Genomic DNA, 16,867 nt, shown 5'->3' with positions numbered 1-16,867 from the left:
GAATGACAAGGACCTGAATTTCACTGCCTGAGACAGTGGAAGCAGAGTAGCTGACACAGTTTCAACAAGTGTCTAGGGACAATCACTTGAACTGCCTAGGCATAGAAAGCTAAATGCAGGAAGGTGGGATTAATATGGTCTCTCCCACTGTAATAATACTAATCTCATCAATCCAATGACCTGACTCCTCTGTAAACCAATCTCTTTCATCTGCCCATCAATGTCCCTTTGATTCTTTTGCCCACACTAAAACTAATTTAGACAGTAATTCACCAAGCAGTGCAATTGGAATGACTGGAAACCCAAGTGATCACAGTAGAAGCTCTAGAAAGGCAACTGCTGAGAAAAAAAATACAACCCAGGTTCTTAAAGCCATGAAGTCTGTAATCAGACTATTTTAATCTAGATCATGATGCTCTGTGCACATTCCATAAATTTTACAACACAAAGCAGTGAGCTATCCTATGTCTATACTCTTAATATTAACATAATGAAGAAATTCAAATCACAAGAAAACTCTCCCTTATTAAATCAATCTCCCTCCCGGCAATAAAATCACAAGCAAAGTTTAAATGAGCAATAAATCAGAGTCAAAAAGATAACACAAGCAATTAAAGTGCACAAATACGGCAACTCAAGATCTGTTTATTGTCTTCAGTCTTATTTTCTTTCAATTTTTTTCCCTATTATACACACACACTTGTTTACTTTGCATGACTATATGTGTGCTTGCTAACTTACATGAGCTGTGTGACTTGTGCTGTGTATGCTTTGCACCTTGGCTCTAGAGGAACTGTTACTGTATTCATGTATGGTTTAATGATAATTAAACTTGAATTTGTATAGCTCTTGTTACATAATAGTGAAAAAAAAAACATCAGTAACAAACTGTTTACATCACCAAAGGACCCCATATAACACCAGGAAAATTCAATGAACCCTAATTTGACACTAGATTTTCAGATTTTGTGCAAGGATCCAGTGACTTCGACTTGCTTTTAATGAATGTCTGCCAACATTCACTTTCGGTATTCACATCAACAACACAAGTCCCTGCAGAGAAAATTGACAAAACCAAAATAACCAGGATGCTGAATAGCTGAAATATGAACAAAAAGTGCTGAAAATAGTCAGCAGCAGACAGTGACTTCAGAGATAATATACAAGGTTTAGGAGCAGATATACTCCATGATTTGAAAGACATGATCAAAACTCATGGAATCACACAATTCTAAATACAGTCGGCCCTCCTTATCCGCGGGGGATTGGTTCCGAAACCCCCCTGCAGATACCAAAAATCGCAGATGCTCAAGTCCCTTATTTAACCTGGCTCAGTGCAGTGGTCTTTAGCACCCAGCGGATCCCCGGACTTTACTTAACATGCTCAGTGCAGCGGACATTAGGACCTGGCGGTGCAGTTCTGAATCCGCAGTGTTTCTGTTCACGAAAATAATCACAATCACGACTGAGAATAAGGTGGAAGTAATAAAGCGATCGGAAAGAAGTGAAACGTCATTGGAAAAGCATTAGGCTACAGTCAGTCAACAATCAGAACCATTTTAATGGAGCATGTGAAAGGCCCTGCCCTGATGAAAGCTACAATTATTACTAAGCAACACAGTGGTTTAATTACTGAAATACGTATGTTTCTTAAGAGTTTTATATGAATAAAAAGGTAAAATATGTACTAAATACTAAGAAAAATGTTTGACTAATTGATGCTAAATAATACCAGATATATCTGTTCCGAATTCAAATCCGACTAAAAGACAGACTCAGGAACGGAACTTGTTCATAACCTTGGAACTGCATGTACTTTCAAGTCATTTCTAGATTACTTATAACACCTAATACAACGTAAATGCTATGTAAATAGTTGTTATACTGTATTGTTTAGGGAATAATGACAAGAAAAAATAGTCTGTATATGCTAAAATAACGAGTGCTGGAGAGAGAACTTCCGGGTTTTCCCAAACCGTGGTTGGTTGAATCTGCGGATAAGGAGGGCCGACTGTATAAGCAAAGATACGATTAAACACCAAGCATTCTGCAAATAAAAAGGTATTTAGCCAGAGTAATTTATCTTCCCCTATAGACAGCCAACATCTACAATTCGAAAATTATTGAAAGGTCAATCGCCCCAGCTGAATTATCTCATTCTCCATCCATTGCCTCCCCCCACCCCGTTTCCTCGCTCCCTGCCTATCACTCGCCTGCTGCAGTCTTCCATCTCCACCCCTGCTCACCTCCTCTACCTGGCACGACCAACTCGTCTTGCACAGTCCACAAATCGCCTTGCAATTCTTTCTTGCCATTACCCTTCTCCACTCTTTGCTGCCCATCTGGCCTCTCTAACTCCTGATGCAGGGTTTCAGCCCAAAACATCGACAATTTATTTCCACCCACTAATGCGGCTTGACCCAGTGAGTTCCCCTAGCAGATTGTTCGTTTCCTTCACAAAACTAAATTATGTTCTGCATGTATCTGCCACAACATATGAACTACAAGCTATGCATGAAATATACAGAATTTTAAAGGTTACGTCTGAATGTCACAATCTGCACAGACACATACCAAAACAACATAACTGGATCACAGGATTAATACTTACTTATTCTGATGCGGGAAAGAGGAGATAGAGGCAAAATGTCATAGCGCACTGTCTGGTATTGGATTATCTACAAAATAAAATTAACAACATTAGGTAGGTTGGACAGCAATGTCCCAGCTTTTATTCACTCAATCTTCTTGGGTCATAAACTTGCTAGTTTATGCACATCATCACTGCAGATTACTGAAACTGTGAGACAAGTCCAATAATCTCTTGGAAATCCTCAACACAAAATCAATTTCAGACACGACGGCCAAACATTACTCTGGTCAAGGCTGCAATGAATAGGTGTCTGACTGGCAAACTGTAAAACGGTAGACATTTTCTGCTGTTTCTACCCGCCACCTCCTCGCCCTGTTCTCCCCTCACCAGGATGAACTGGACCATGTCCCATCATACATGTATTATCATAAAGTTAGTAGATCAGGCATCAAGATAATCAAATCTGTTCTTATCAAATTTACATGTTGTCACATAGCACAATTCCCGAATTACATTCCAAATGGCTTAAGAGGTGAGGCCAATGGAATCCCTGCAGGAAAAATATATCGTAATTGTCAAACTGGAGGCTTAATCCTGATCTAAGAGTCAGATTCAAATTGGGCGGCCCATATGTCTGTGCACCAGCTTGATAACATCACAAGTGTCTTTCATTCAACATGCCACTAACTAACAGGCCACCACTTTGCAGATATTTCACTCTACATAACTGCACTTGCTCTAATAAGAGCAAGAAAAGCCCATTTGACCTCAAGTCTGTTCCATCATTCAACAAAATCATAGCTAATCTATAATACATGATCTTCCTGAGGAGTTCCTTGTCTAATTTTCTTGAACCATGCTATTATAAAAGAGAACAATCATGCAGAACCCATATCAGGCATATGGCTTGATCAAACCCGAACCCAAGCAGAACTGATAACCCCCAATGTGGTTTGAATCCTGTCCTACTGCAGCTCATTGCAATATAAATGCAAGCCTCTTTGGCTTCCTGCTATTCAGAATGCAACTTAATAATACGTGCATGTCATGCGTACACTGCAGGGACAGGCAGATCATAAAGACACCAGAGATAACAGCAGGGGGAAATCAACCACATGTTCAGTCTTGCTCCCCCATTCAACAAGATACTGGCTGATTTTCTCACTCAACTCCATTTTCCTGCACTCTCCCCATATCCTAATTTGTTTATCATCCAGAAGTTTATCACTGTCACTCAGATAGATTCACCACCCTCTGACTAAAAGAATCTCTCATCCCAATCCTACCAGCCTACCCCTTACTCTGAAGCCTCACCACCCAATTCCAGACTCCCCAGCCAGAATAAACATCCTTTGCAACCAGGCTAGTCTATCAAATTTCATGTAACCTCCTCTCATTCTTCGAAATAATCGGCTCATTTCACATTTAAATAGATGGATTGAAATTCCACAGTAAGCTTTGAATTTCAAATAAAAAGATCTAAATAACATAGGCAGCATAACATCAACATCTTTTCAGTAAATTGGAAGCAAGGAGGCAAAACAGTATTTATATCATTTCAAAGATTAACAACCACAACTGCACCATCTGGATGCAAGCTCTGGATTTTTAAAAAAAAACTTTCTTTCAAGTCAATTGTCATTCAACTGTACACATATATACTACCAAACAAATGAACGTTCCTCCAGATCAAGGTACACAACACAGTACTGTACATGTAATTCACACACAGCACAAAGTAATACAGGTTGCGAACCCCTAATCAGAAATGCTCTGAATTTACGTGCTACATGTAAGCAGCCTTTTGTCTTACACTTGTTCATCTCACATATGTATTTAAACTGACATGCCATTAATAAAATGAAAATATAATGTGCACGGTAACAAAATACAGTGCACTGTATTTGTATTTTATTTCTTTTTTTTAAATATCTTACACAAAACCTATCAGCATCATAGGCTTGTTCTGGTGCCAGATTTTCATGATCAGTAGTCTGGAATTTAAAAATTTAATGCCATGTCTTTTCTTAAATTTCTGCAGCCAGCCTGCTGAATATTCACAATTATCTTCAATTTTCAGTTTGTCGTGATGGATCTTGGCTAGTTTCATGATCAGCATATCGTTAAGCGGCATATGTTCACCCCAATGCTGATGATACAAGACTGAGATCTTCATTTTTGCTTTATGCAGTGTTTTTCTATTTTTCCATTAACTTCTGTTCATTACAAATGTGAGGTCACCTCTCAAAATTGTCTGTGGTGTGCAGAGAGCCTGGTCTTGTGCAATTTTCCCAGCATTTTGTGGAATTTTCCATTTGTGACATCACATCACCACTCAAAAAATTCAGATTTTGGAGGTTTTTGGATTTTGGAATTTCAGATAAGGAGTACTCAACCTGTGTTACCACAAATAAATTAACAAATAATAAGGTGCATTTAAAACCTTAACAGTATAACATTACTGGTGCTTCATATTTGATGAGACCAGGGTGGTGGCAGGTAGTTCAGTGATGTCACGGCCTGGGGTAAGAAGCTGTTTCCCATCCTAACGCTATGGTACCTCTTGCCTGATGGTGTGGGGGAGGGGAGGGGGTTTAAACAAGATTGTGGATTGGATTCCGTGACAACCTCAAATAGAATAGGATCGAAGAGGTACTGATTATTTCGAACAGTGAAATGCAATTTATCCTGTTATACTAATTCTGTTTTCAGCAAATAAACATTGAAACTAACTCTCGGAAAGAAGTTTCTATTAATGCCTCTTTTTCTAATTTATTTATATTTATTTGAGATACAGTGTGGAACAGACCTATCTAGCCCCTCGAGTCACACCCCCCAGCAATCCCCCAATTTAATCCTAGCCTAATCACGGGACAATTTACAAGGACCAATTAACCTACCAACTGATAAGTCTTTGGACTGTTGGAAGAAACCAGAGCACTGGAGGAAACCCACATGGTTATGAGGAGAACGTACAAACTCTTTACAGGCAGTGGCGGGAATTAAACCCGAGTCACCTTTACTGTAAATCATTGTGCTAACCACTGCACTGCCATATTGAACAGTCTCTCAGAAATAGTCCTCTAGTGAGGCATTATGGATTCTACATTCCCCCAGCATCTCTTGGTGCCTAGAGTTTGATCCCAAAAGATAACAAGGCTCAACTCTGCACTCAGTTGCACCATTAAGGAGAGTCTCTCAGGAGAGGGAGTGGAGGGTCAAGTCTGGGTGATTTTCCACTTTAACCCAAGAGGAGGGATATTAATGGTAGTTGAAGTTACCAGTTCACCACAGATTCTGGATAAAACCTAGTTCCCAGTTAAAGGACAGCTTTTACTAGCAAGGATATTTCAGTCCTTACTTTTGGATGCAGCAAGACTGTTTTAATTATTGGCAAACACGAGGAAATCTGCAGATGCTGGAAATTCAAACAACACACACAAAATGCTGGTGGAACACAGCAGGCCAGGCAGCATCTATAAGGAGAAGCACTGACGACGTTTCAGGCCGAGACCCTTCGTCAGGACTAACTGAAAGGATTTATCTCTTACTATCTTTCCTTTCAGTTAGTCCTAACGAAGGGTCTCGGCCAAAAACGTCGAATGTGCTTCTCCTTATAGATGCTGCCTGGCCTGCTGTGTTCCACCAGCATTTTGTGTGTTTAATTATTGGCCCCCGCTTCAACTTTAGTTTTGTTTTCACCATTATGAAGAAAATGGATTTCACACAACTACAAACAAAACACAATGTTAGAAGCAATACTCATACAAAATGCTAGAGGAACTCAGCAGGCCAGGCAGCATTTATGGAAAAAAGTACAGTCGACGGTTTGGGCGAGACCCTTTGGCAGGCCAGTCGAAGGGTCTCGGCCTGAAATGTTTGCTGTACTTTTTCCCCCCCATAGATGCTACCTGCCATGCTGACTTCCTCCAGGTGTGTGTGTGGAAATTCAACTAGGGACTTCCTGGCATGGGATTAGATTTAATTAATTTAGTCTCTCCATAAAGAGTTGACCAATCTTCCCATGCAATGGTCCCCAAGCAATCTTACATAGGCAACGTTATCTCAGGAGGGATCAACACTGGGCGCAACCTGGTTAACCAGACCTTCATTTGATCCCTATCAGAAACTGAATGTCTGTCATCTCTTGCCCCATGCCTCCCAAAAGAGAAACAACTCTGTAGCCCGGATTCTTTTGCTTTACCACACTTTCTGGACTGGTCAATGAACACTGAGGCTGTCTACAAGAAAGGGCAGAGCCGTCTCTACTTCTTGAGGAGACTGAGGTCCTTTAACATCTGCCGGACAATGCTGAGGATGTTCTACGAGTCTGCGGTGGCCAGTGCTATCATGTTTGCTGTTGTGTGCTGGGGTAGCAGACACCAACAGAATCAACAAACTCATTCGTAAGGCCAGTGATGTTGTGGGGGTGGAACTGGACTCTCTGACGGTGGTGTTTGAAAAGAGGATGCTGTCCAAGTTGCATGCCATCTTGGACAATGTCTCCCATCCACTCCATAATGTACTGGTTAGGCACAGGAGTACATTCAGCCAGAGACTCATTCCACCGAGATATAACACTGAGCGGCATCATTCCTACCTGTGGCCATCAAACTTTACAACTCCTCCCTCGAAGTGTCAGACACCCTGAGCCAATAGGCTGGTCCTGGACTTATTTCCACTTGGCATGATTAACTTATTATTTAATTATTTATGGTTTTACATTGCTATATTTCTTCACTATTCTTGGCGCAGTTGTAATGAAACCCAATTTCTCTTGGGATCAATAAAGTATGTCTGCCTGTCTGCCTGTCTGACAATGTAGCACAAGCCTCCCATGTCTGTTTCCCCGCTGCCTTTTCTCCAATCACCTATTGCTACTGGACTCTAGTTTTATGCCCTCCAGCAGCACTACCCCAAACACCCTCCCTCCAGCCTGTCTTCTATTCTCTCAACAATCTTCCTGAATGAATGCCATCAGGCTCCAGTGGCTGCACACCATGCATGTCAATGGCCATGCTGATCCCAGCTTCCGACTAATAGCACCTCTTCAAACTGATAAATGAAACTTTGAAAAGATATACCCAGGTGAAGATGAACAAATACAGTATACATCTTTCAATTAAGCAGTTAAGGTAACTTCATTGTCAAAACAACCAAACCCAGACACATTGTTTTAGCAAATGTCAGATCCAATCACTCATCTGCTTTTTATAACCAGTGTAACATACCTTATTTCACAGGCTAAAGCTAGCAATGATGAATTTCAGACCATACACTGCCAATACTTTAGTAGTACTGATAAATAGTACAGTACAAGATTTTTTAAAAGTCTGCAGATGCTGGAAACCCAAAGCAACACACACAAAATGCTGGGGGAACTCAGCGGGTCAGGCAGCATCTAAGGAAATGAATAGATCATCGACATTTCGAGCTGAGACCCTTCTTCACAACTGAGAAAGAAGGGGGACGATGCTAGAATAAAACAGTGAAGGGAGGGGAAGGAGGCTAGCTGGAAGGTGATAGGTGAGACCAGGTGGGTGACACAGCTCAAGGGCTGGAGAAGGAGGAATCTGATAGGGGAGGAAAGTGGACCATAGGAGAAAGGGTAGGAGGCGGGGATCCAGAGGGAAGTGGTAGGCAGGTAAGTAGTACCAAAAAGACAGAATGGGAAATGAGGGTGGGGGGGGGGGGGCAGAGAAAAAGGAAATTTGCTTACCAGAAGAAAATCGATATTCATGCTATCAGGTTGGAGTACCCAGACAGAACAAGGTGTTGCTCCTCTACCCCTGATGGTGGCTTCATCTTGGCACATGCCCATTGCCTCCAGTACAAGATAAATACCAGTTTCTTCGCACCATTTTTTGTCACTCAACATGAATCTTGCAAAGAGCTACCTCTTAATCCAAAATTGTGCCAGAATATATCACCAAGTCAGACTATACAATAAACAATAACAAAATGAATGGGCTTTGCTTGAGATGCTACGGCAATGATGAATTTAACTTCACTTTCACTGGCATACTTGTTTTCCCTCTGCTGTCTCTAGGCCAGGGGTCGGCAACCTTTACCACTGAAAGAGCCATATGGACCCTTTTCCCACAGAAAAGAAAACACTGGGAGCCACAAAACCTGTTCGACATGTAACATGAAATAACACTGCATACAACGTTTTTTTTTTTGCCATTATGCTATGTATAAACAAACTATAACGTGCTGCATTTATGAAATCGATGAACTCCTGCAGAGAAAACGAAATTACATTTCTGCATGCAACAAAAACATTTTGAACTCCGAAAAAAAGACGTTGGGTTGAAGGTTACTCCATAGTTAGCCTACCTTGGATCGAAGAATTAAAAGAAATAGCGCACTGGCCGGTGTCAGGCATTGGCAGTGGTGACGTATATTGATAGCGATAAAAACACGCTAAAATAACGACACGGAGTCGGTAAACTGCAGTCAAAGATAACTTTATTCGAACTACACAGCCTTGCTTTTAAGCCTCTCTCAACCTGCCCGCCCCCCCCTCCCGTGGGCGCGGATGCTCCAAAAGACATGTACTCATAAACCCCCGTAGGCCGTCTCCCTTAGCTGGAATGCTGGCTAATTGTGAGCTGGTTTGGATGTGCCAGGAAATGGGTCGCCACAACGTTTTATTTAGATTGTACAAGATCACCATAATCTTCAAATTTAGAATTACATTTCAAAAACTAACAAACTAACATAAAATACATTTTAATTAAATACTCATCATTTATTTTCCAAAGCCACAGGGAACCGCAGCACAGAGATGAAAGAGCCGCGGGTTGCTGACCCCTGCTCTAGGCTCACCGCTCCTCTCCCAAATCAAATCTCACACGGCCCTGCCTTAGAATTTTTCTTCCAGAAATGCAGCAAGCGTGGAATGAAAGGAGAGGCAGTACCACCAATATAAACTACACAAATTGCACATAACAAGTGGGTAATTATGCAGTCTTTTGAAGCAGAGAACTGGATGGCTTTTAGTGTAGGGAACGATGGAAAGAATTACTGAAATCAATTTGATGCAACTTAAAAGTAGAGTCTTGGGATAATTTGTCCGCCTCAAAAAGGCCACAAATTGCAAATTATTTTTGCTGCTGTACACTAACAATGAAAAATATCACTTGCATTTATGCAGCCCTTTAACCATGGAAGTAGGGGCTATTGCCAAGATTGGTTGCAGAGCACTAGTAGCCTTCCCTACTCATTCTTACCCAGATTAAGCAGATGAAGGCATGGGTTTAAATGGAGATGTTTAAGAGATCAAAACCAAGGAAGGTTGTGAGTATTTTGACAAGTGCTCAAAGCCAACAAGTTGTCAGTAAACTATTCAACCATGTCAGACGAGCCCAATTTCAGCCTTGAGATATTCACAGGCATCATTACATACGGGAAAACGCTTAGAGTAAACATCCTGCCTTAATTTTTCCCTTTCAGGCCAAGACAGTCAAGGACACTGCAGTATTCCACTTGACTACATGATTGAGATTTCATGGCAAACAAAACAAATGAGGACCACAGCATAGGCTATGCTTTGTGAGTATGGATCAAGATTAGTGCCCAATAGGGCATTTTTCAAAATGACACATTTGTATCATTGACCCCCATAATCAATCTTTGCTTTATTCCTTTTCTCTCCCCAAAAATTATGCTAGACTTTGAGTAACTTCTGCTTTTATTTAATCTTCCTCTAGACCTAATTGACCTGTACATGGAATATTAGAGATGGCCTGATATACAAGCAAAAAAATAAAAAGTAAATGAAACCATGGAACTGGTTGTATTAGCATAACTTGCATCATATGATAATTTTAATGTGGCAAAATATTCCAAATTATCCAACACCAAGGCCACACAAACATGAGAAATCACAAAGTACACTGCAGATGCTGTGGTCAAATCAACACGTACAAACAAGCTGGAGGAACTCAGCAGGTCGGGAAGCATCCGTGGAAACCAGCTGCCAAAGTTTCAGGCCGAGACCCTTCGTCAGGACTGAAGGAGGAGGGTGCAGGGGTCCTATGAAGAAGGTGGGAGGAGAGGGGGAAGGTGCAGGTGAAAAACCAATCAGAGGAAAGATCAAGGGGTGGGGGAGGGGAAGCAGGGAGGGGATAGGCAGGAAAGGTGAAGAAGGACTGTAAGGGGAAAACACTATGGGTAGAAGAAGGAGGCAAAATCATGAGAGAGGTGATAGGCAGCTGGAAGAGGAGGCAGAGTGAAACTGGGATGGGGGAAGGGAGAGGGAGGAAATTACTGGAAGTTGGAGAATTCGATGTTCATGCCAAGGGGCTGGAGACTACCCAGACGGTATATGAGGTGTTGCTCCTCCAACCTGAGTTTGGCCTCATCATGGCAGTAGAGGCGGCCATGTATGGACATATCCGAATGGGAACGTGAAGCAGAGTTGAAGTGGGTGGCAACCGGGAGATCCTGTCTGTGTGGCAGATGGAGCGGAGGTGCTCGACCAAGCGGTCCCCCAATCTGCAGAGGAGGAACTGGGAATAGGGAATAGCATTTTTACATTTGGCAGGGTGGGAAGAGATATAGTCCCTCTTTCTTCAGTCCTGACGAAGGGTCTCGGCCTGAAACATTGACTGTTCGTTTCCACGGATGCTGCCTGAGCTGCTGAGTTCCTCCAGCTTGTTTGTACATTTTGATACAAACATGAGAAAGTCTGCAGATGCTGGAAATCCAAAGAAAAACACACATAAAATGCTGGAGGAACTCAGCAGGTCAGACAATGTCTATGAAAATAATGAACAGTTGACATTTCAAGCCGAGACCCTTCTTCAGGACTGGAAAGGGGGAAGATGCCAGAATAAAAAAGTGGAGGAAGGGGAAGAAGGCTAACTAAAAGGTGACAGGTGAAACCAGGCGGGTGGGACAGGTCAAGGCTTGGAGAAGAAGGAATCTGATACGACAGGAGAGTGGACCACAGGAGAAAGCGAAAGAGAGGTAAGAGTGGGAAATAAAGGGGGGAGGGGATTTGTTTCATGCCACAGTACGAAATGTTTCAAAAATGGCAGAGAAGCAGAAAATTCTTGGGTTCTTGACAGACAGTATGGATTTAAATCATGGAGTGATTAAAATTGGAGAGGCCAAAAATGAAGGAAATTATGAATAGGCCAGATGATGTCTAAAATGACAAAAGCAGCACACAATTGAAGAAAGAAAGATGTAGTGACAAAGGGGCATAGAGGCACAACTAAATACTGGAGATACACACAAAAGATTAAGGATTAAAATGCAGAGGTTATGCTCAGTTATCAAATGAGGAAGTGCCTGAATCCCTTTTACAACAGTTAGAGAAAAGGTGGGGGGAGGCAGCGAAATCAGAGCTAGCATGGAGAATCAACAGTCACATACATTGGATTGAGCCACTTGTTCATGTACTGGGATTCCCATGTAAATCTCTACTGTATTTATTGTGAATCCTGGTATGACCCAAGAGATTCTGGAAATTGATCCTGGACACCTTGAGCTCCAAATTATCTGCAACTGACAGCTCTGGGAAAATGAATGTGCCGTGCAGCATTTTAAAAGCCTGCTGGCAGTGGGAGCTAAATTTAGACCCAACACAGCAATTAGAGGAGTGAGTGGTTCCTGCAGCAGGAGATTTTGAAGGATCATATTCTTCCTTTACAAAACTGTTGGGAGGGAGAAAAAAAGAAAATGAAAATCAAAAGGATAATTGGGACACTTGTCTGTAAAGATACTCGATAGCTTACTGTCTCTGAAATACTGCTGTTTGCTGCAAACATGGAAAAACTCAAACTTCTGGTTAATTCAGTCATTCTTGTTCAAATTGAAATACAAAACATCCAGAAATCCAAATAGCGCAAAACAAAAAAAAAAAAATCAACTATATTGACATTGTATTATGCCCTGGATGTCCTGATGTGAAAGTCCACCATTGAGTACACGTACATGGAGTGCTGCCATAGGAATGCACCAAAAACACCAACATGCAGGCCAATCCCTCCTCCTTCTTGCTGCTACCATCAGGAAGGAGGTTTAGAGACTTAGCTCCCATGCCACCAGGGACAATTATTACCCAGCATCCATCAGGCTCCTGAACCAGAGAGGGCAACTTTATCCACTGCTACTCTAAACCAGTTCTATGACCTACAGACTCACTTTCAAGGACTCTTTGCAACTGATGTTCTCAGTATTAATTTATTTGAGCCATGCTTGTTTGTAAAATTCTACTGTATTTTTTTCCTGTAAATGCTTAAAAATGAATCTCAAGGTAGTACATGGTAGCATACTGTATATGTTCTTAGATAATAAATTTGCTTTGAACTTGAACTATGACTTTGAATCAATTGATAGTATATTATATCAGGATCCCACACTACCAAAACATTAAGATCTTCTTTTAGGCATGGCAAAAAAAACTACCAATTTATTTTTTTGTTTTCATATTGCTACAAAAAAAATCTCACGTATGTTCTTCCACCTAACAAAAATGTGCCTTCTACCCCATCCCATGAAATATATTTTTCTCATAATTTAAAATGCCAGGTGTCCTTATCTAATTTTCATCCACTCTTTGAGCTGCTGATTCACACCACAGTTATACTTACTGCTACTCCCCCACATTCAATCATTTAGTTTAATACAAAGAAATCAATGCCCTTCATAATTCAGAGCTACAGCAGACAGTGCAATGGCACTTCACAAAGTCCTAATGTTGATTTTAAGCACTTTCTCCAGTATCTCCCTTTACCATTCTCTCAAGTACAGCGAATGTGAAAACAAGTTCAAAAGTCTAGACTTTTTTTAAAACATAAATGTGCTCTTCTAATGAACCTGTGGAAATCCCCATCAACAAATTGTATTACGACCACAAATAATTTGCATTCCAAACAATCTATTCCAAAATATTGGCTTTACGTGTTATTTGTGAAATAATCAAAGCGGCTCATATTTCAGAATCAGAAGCAGGTTTATTATCACCGGCATGTGACGTGAAATTTGTTCACCAAGGGTGGTGTGCTCAAGACAGCATGCACAAAATTTTGTTGGCACATGGCATGCAGTGCCACCCCTTGATTCTTTAAACTACACCCATAATAAAAAGATAATCATTACCTTTACTGCCAAATAAAACAGCAAATATTTTGTTTTATAACCCAAGACAAGTGAGATGTTTTTATAGGAAACATGTCATGCCAGCTTGGCACCAGCAGTTGTGAGAACGTGACATTGGACGATACATTTTGAAATCCTCTCGGATCTGGTGTAAACACCAGTATTTGGATAGTAAACAGTTACAATAGTATTAAAAATTACATTGATTTTCAAAAAGATTAATAATTTTTAAACTGGTTTTCTAAAATACTTCATTTATTTCAATCTATCACTGTTGTTGAATTCAAAGTAAAATTTATTACCAGAGTACATACATGTCACCACATACAACCCTGAGATTCTTTTTCTACGGACACACTTAGCAAATCAGTAGAACAGTAACTGTAAACAGTAAACAAACTGTGCAAAAGCAGGTAACAAATAAATAGCAATAAATAAGGATCATGAAATAAAATACAAGTTTTGAAAATGAGTGTAGTTATCCTCTTTTATTCACAAGCCTGATGGTTGAGGGATAGTAACTGTCTTGAACTTGGTGGTGAAAGTCCTGGTGGTGGTACTTCTATTAGTAAAACAATTAATTTGCTTAAATAAGCACCAGGACTCACCATTTTTTCTTAAAACGGTCCATTATTATTGTTACTAATTCATTAATTAATGATAATCTCGACTGATAATTACCATACCAAGCAAAAGATTTTTTTTAAAGTTTTTCGCCAATTTGGGCAAACACTGTCAAAAAGTTTACCACCCCTGTATCAAGGCTTTACAGTATTTGCTTTATATTTGTTCTGCACACTGCCAAACAAACGTTTGCATTTATGCATAATCATAGTGTTATGCCATATAATTAGTGAGGTCACTAAAAGCACCCGACAAATTGTGGTGTACAAACTATAGTAAAAGTCACACCGGGAACAATTGTTTAATTTTGATCACTTATTTCTACTATTTCTTCAACCCAAACACACCAACACAGGTTTTGGAGATAAATCAAAAACAAACAAAAAAAAATCAGTTAAAACTGCACAGTGTCCAGGTTAAAACACATTAGTCATATCTAATACCAGTTCACAAAGCTATCCAAGCACAGGGGCAGTGCAAAGAAAACAGAATTATTTAGAATGAATGATGAACAGGCCCCACTGAAAGGAGACATTCATGAACAATCTTGGATACACATTTAAAAGGCAAATTCAGGAAACAACTCAATTAAAGTACATTGCTAGTAAGAAAGTTTAAACTAGCAAAAGGAGAAATCTATCACTAACCTTCTTCATTAAGATCAAGTATCATGAAGAACAAACTCCCACACAAACAATAACATCTAATAATGAGTGAAAGACGGATGTGGCAACCAGGACTGAAACATTTCCCTTGTTAAAACTGCTTTAAAGATTTCATTGAATAGCACACCAAGCATTACAGGTCAAAATCCCTCTTTAGACATCAACACATATCTGGAGCCCTTCCTTTCCCTTCGTCACTTCCATTCACTGTAATTTGCTCACCTTCCCTACTCACTGCTGATCTCCTAGCTCACTTTCCCACAGTATCCACACACACCCCTTCCATTCATATCATACCCAACACTTCTTCCCATCTCCCCTACCCTCAGTACCCACACCTGCTCCCAAATCCTGTGTCCAACGGGGCTCCCCACCCCAATCAAACCTTTCATCTACATTCAGTTCCCTCACCCTCAGTGGGCAGTTTACTCACACCTCCCCCTACACACCCTCAATCCTCCCCCTAATTCCCTCCACACCTCCCTTGATCTCATTCCCTCTCCCCAATCTGGACTCCTCCTATACCTAACTCAGTGACCATTCTTTCCTATTCTCCTGATCTCAGCCCTCAATATCCTCTTCTCCATGCCAACTCATCCCAGAATTTCTCTCCACTGCTTCCCCCAATTCCCCCCGTCCCATCTCACACTCCCTCCTCCCCCAGATCCTCCACTTCTATGTCTCTCTCCAATCTCCTCCCGTGGATATTCCCACTACATCCATTTATACCCCTTCCACTAATCTCCACCCCCCATTCCATCCTCCGCAACTCCCCTCATCTCCTACCCATCGATCCCACCAATCTTATTCACTCATCTCAGTCCCGGTCTCCTCCTAACATTGCCACCACTCCTCAAACTATCCCCCCACCTCCTCCACGCCTCTCTGATCAAAGCCCTCATTATTCCCCTTGAATTACACCCTCTCTCTCCCTATTCCACTATTCCTTCGCCATCCCCTCCAAACCCTTACGCCCCCCTCCCCATTATCCATCCTACCCCATTCCCCCTCTCTCTACTCTCACCCCCGGTTTCCTCCCCTCGCCCCTGGACCTTCCCCCATTATCCATCCTACCCCATTCCCCCTCTCTCTACTCTCGCCCCCGGTTTCCTCCCCTCGCCCCTGGACCTTCCCCCATTATCCATCCTACCCCATTCCCTCTCTCTCTACTCTCGCCCCCGGTTTCCTCCCCTCGCCCCTGGACCTTCCCCCATTATCCATCCTACCCCATTCCCCCTCTCTCTACTCTCGCCCCCGGTTTCCTCCCCTCGCCCCTGGACCTTCCCCCATTATCCATCCTACCCCATTCCCCCTCTCTCTACTCTCGCCCCCGGTTTCCTCCCCTCGCCCCTGGACCTTCCCCCATTATCCATCCTACCCCATTCCCCCTCTCTCTACTCTCGCCCCCGGTTTCCTCCCCTCGCCCCTGGACCTTCCCCCATTATCCATCCTACCCCATTCCCCCTCTCTCTACTCTCGCCCCCGGTTTCCTCCCCTCGCCCCTGGACCTCCCCCCATTATCCATCCTACCCCATTCCCCCTCTCTCTACTCTCGCCCCCGGTTTCCTCCCCTCGCCCCTGGACCTTCCCCCATTATCCATCCTACCCCATTCCCCCTCTCCCTACTCTCGCCCCCGGTTTCCTCCCCTCGCCCCTGGACCTTCCCCCATTATCCATCCTACCCCATTCCCCCTCTCTCTACTCTCGCCCCCGGTTTCCTCCCCTCGCCCCTGGACCTTCCCCCATTATCCATCCTACCCCATTCCCCCTCTCTCTACTCTCGCCCCCGGTTTCCTCCCCTCGCCCCTGGACCTTCCCCCATTATCCATCCTACCCCATTCCCCCTCTCTCTACTCTCGCCCCCGGTTTC

The 16,867-nt window shown here is 42.2% G+C and overlaps 1 protein-coding gene across 3 annotated transcripts in view; it reads right to left on the bottom strand.

The window, feature by feature from the left end:
• Nucleotides 1–16,867, bottom strand: part of LOC132382009 (CTD nuclear envelope phosphatase 1-like) — a 59,732-nt gene that overhangs the window by 41,865 nt on the left and 1,000 nt on the right. For all 3 annotated transcript variants that reach the window (XR_009508175.1, XM_059951795.1, XM_059951793.1), the window contains exon 2: nt 2,612–2,678. Coding sequence is in view for 2 of the 3 variants with exons in the window: in XM_059951795.1 (XP_059807778.1) it covers nt 2,612–2,678 (67 nt within the window). In the remaining variant the exon portion in view is untranslated. The remainder of the gene's footprint in view (nt 1–2,611; nt 2,679–16,867) is intronic.

The sequence above is a fragment of the Hypanus sabinus genome, chromosome 27 (genome assembly GCF_030144855.1).
Source record: "Hypanus sabinus isolate sHypSab1 chromosome 27, sHypSab1.hap1, whole genome shotgun sequence".
NCBI lineage: Eukaryota > Metazoa > Chordata > Chondrichthyes > Myliobatiformes > Dasyatidae > Hypanus > Hypanus sabinus.
The sequence above is the reverse complement of the archived record's forward strand: the minus strand, read 5'-3'. Positions and strand labels throughout refer to the sequence as shown.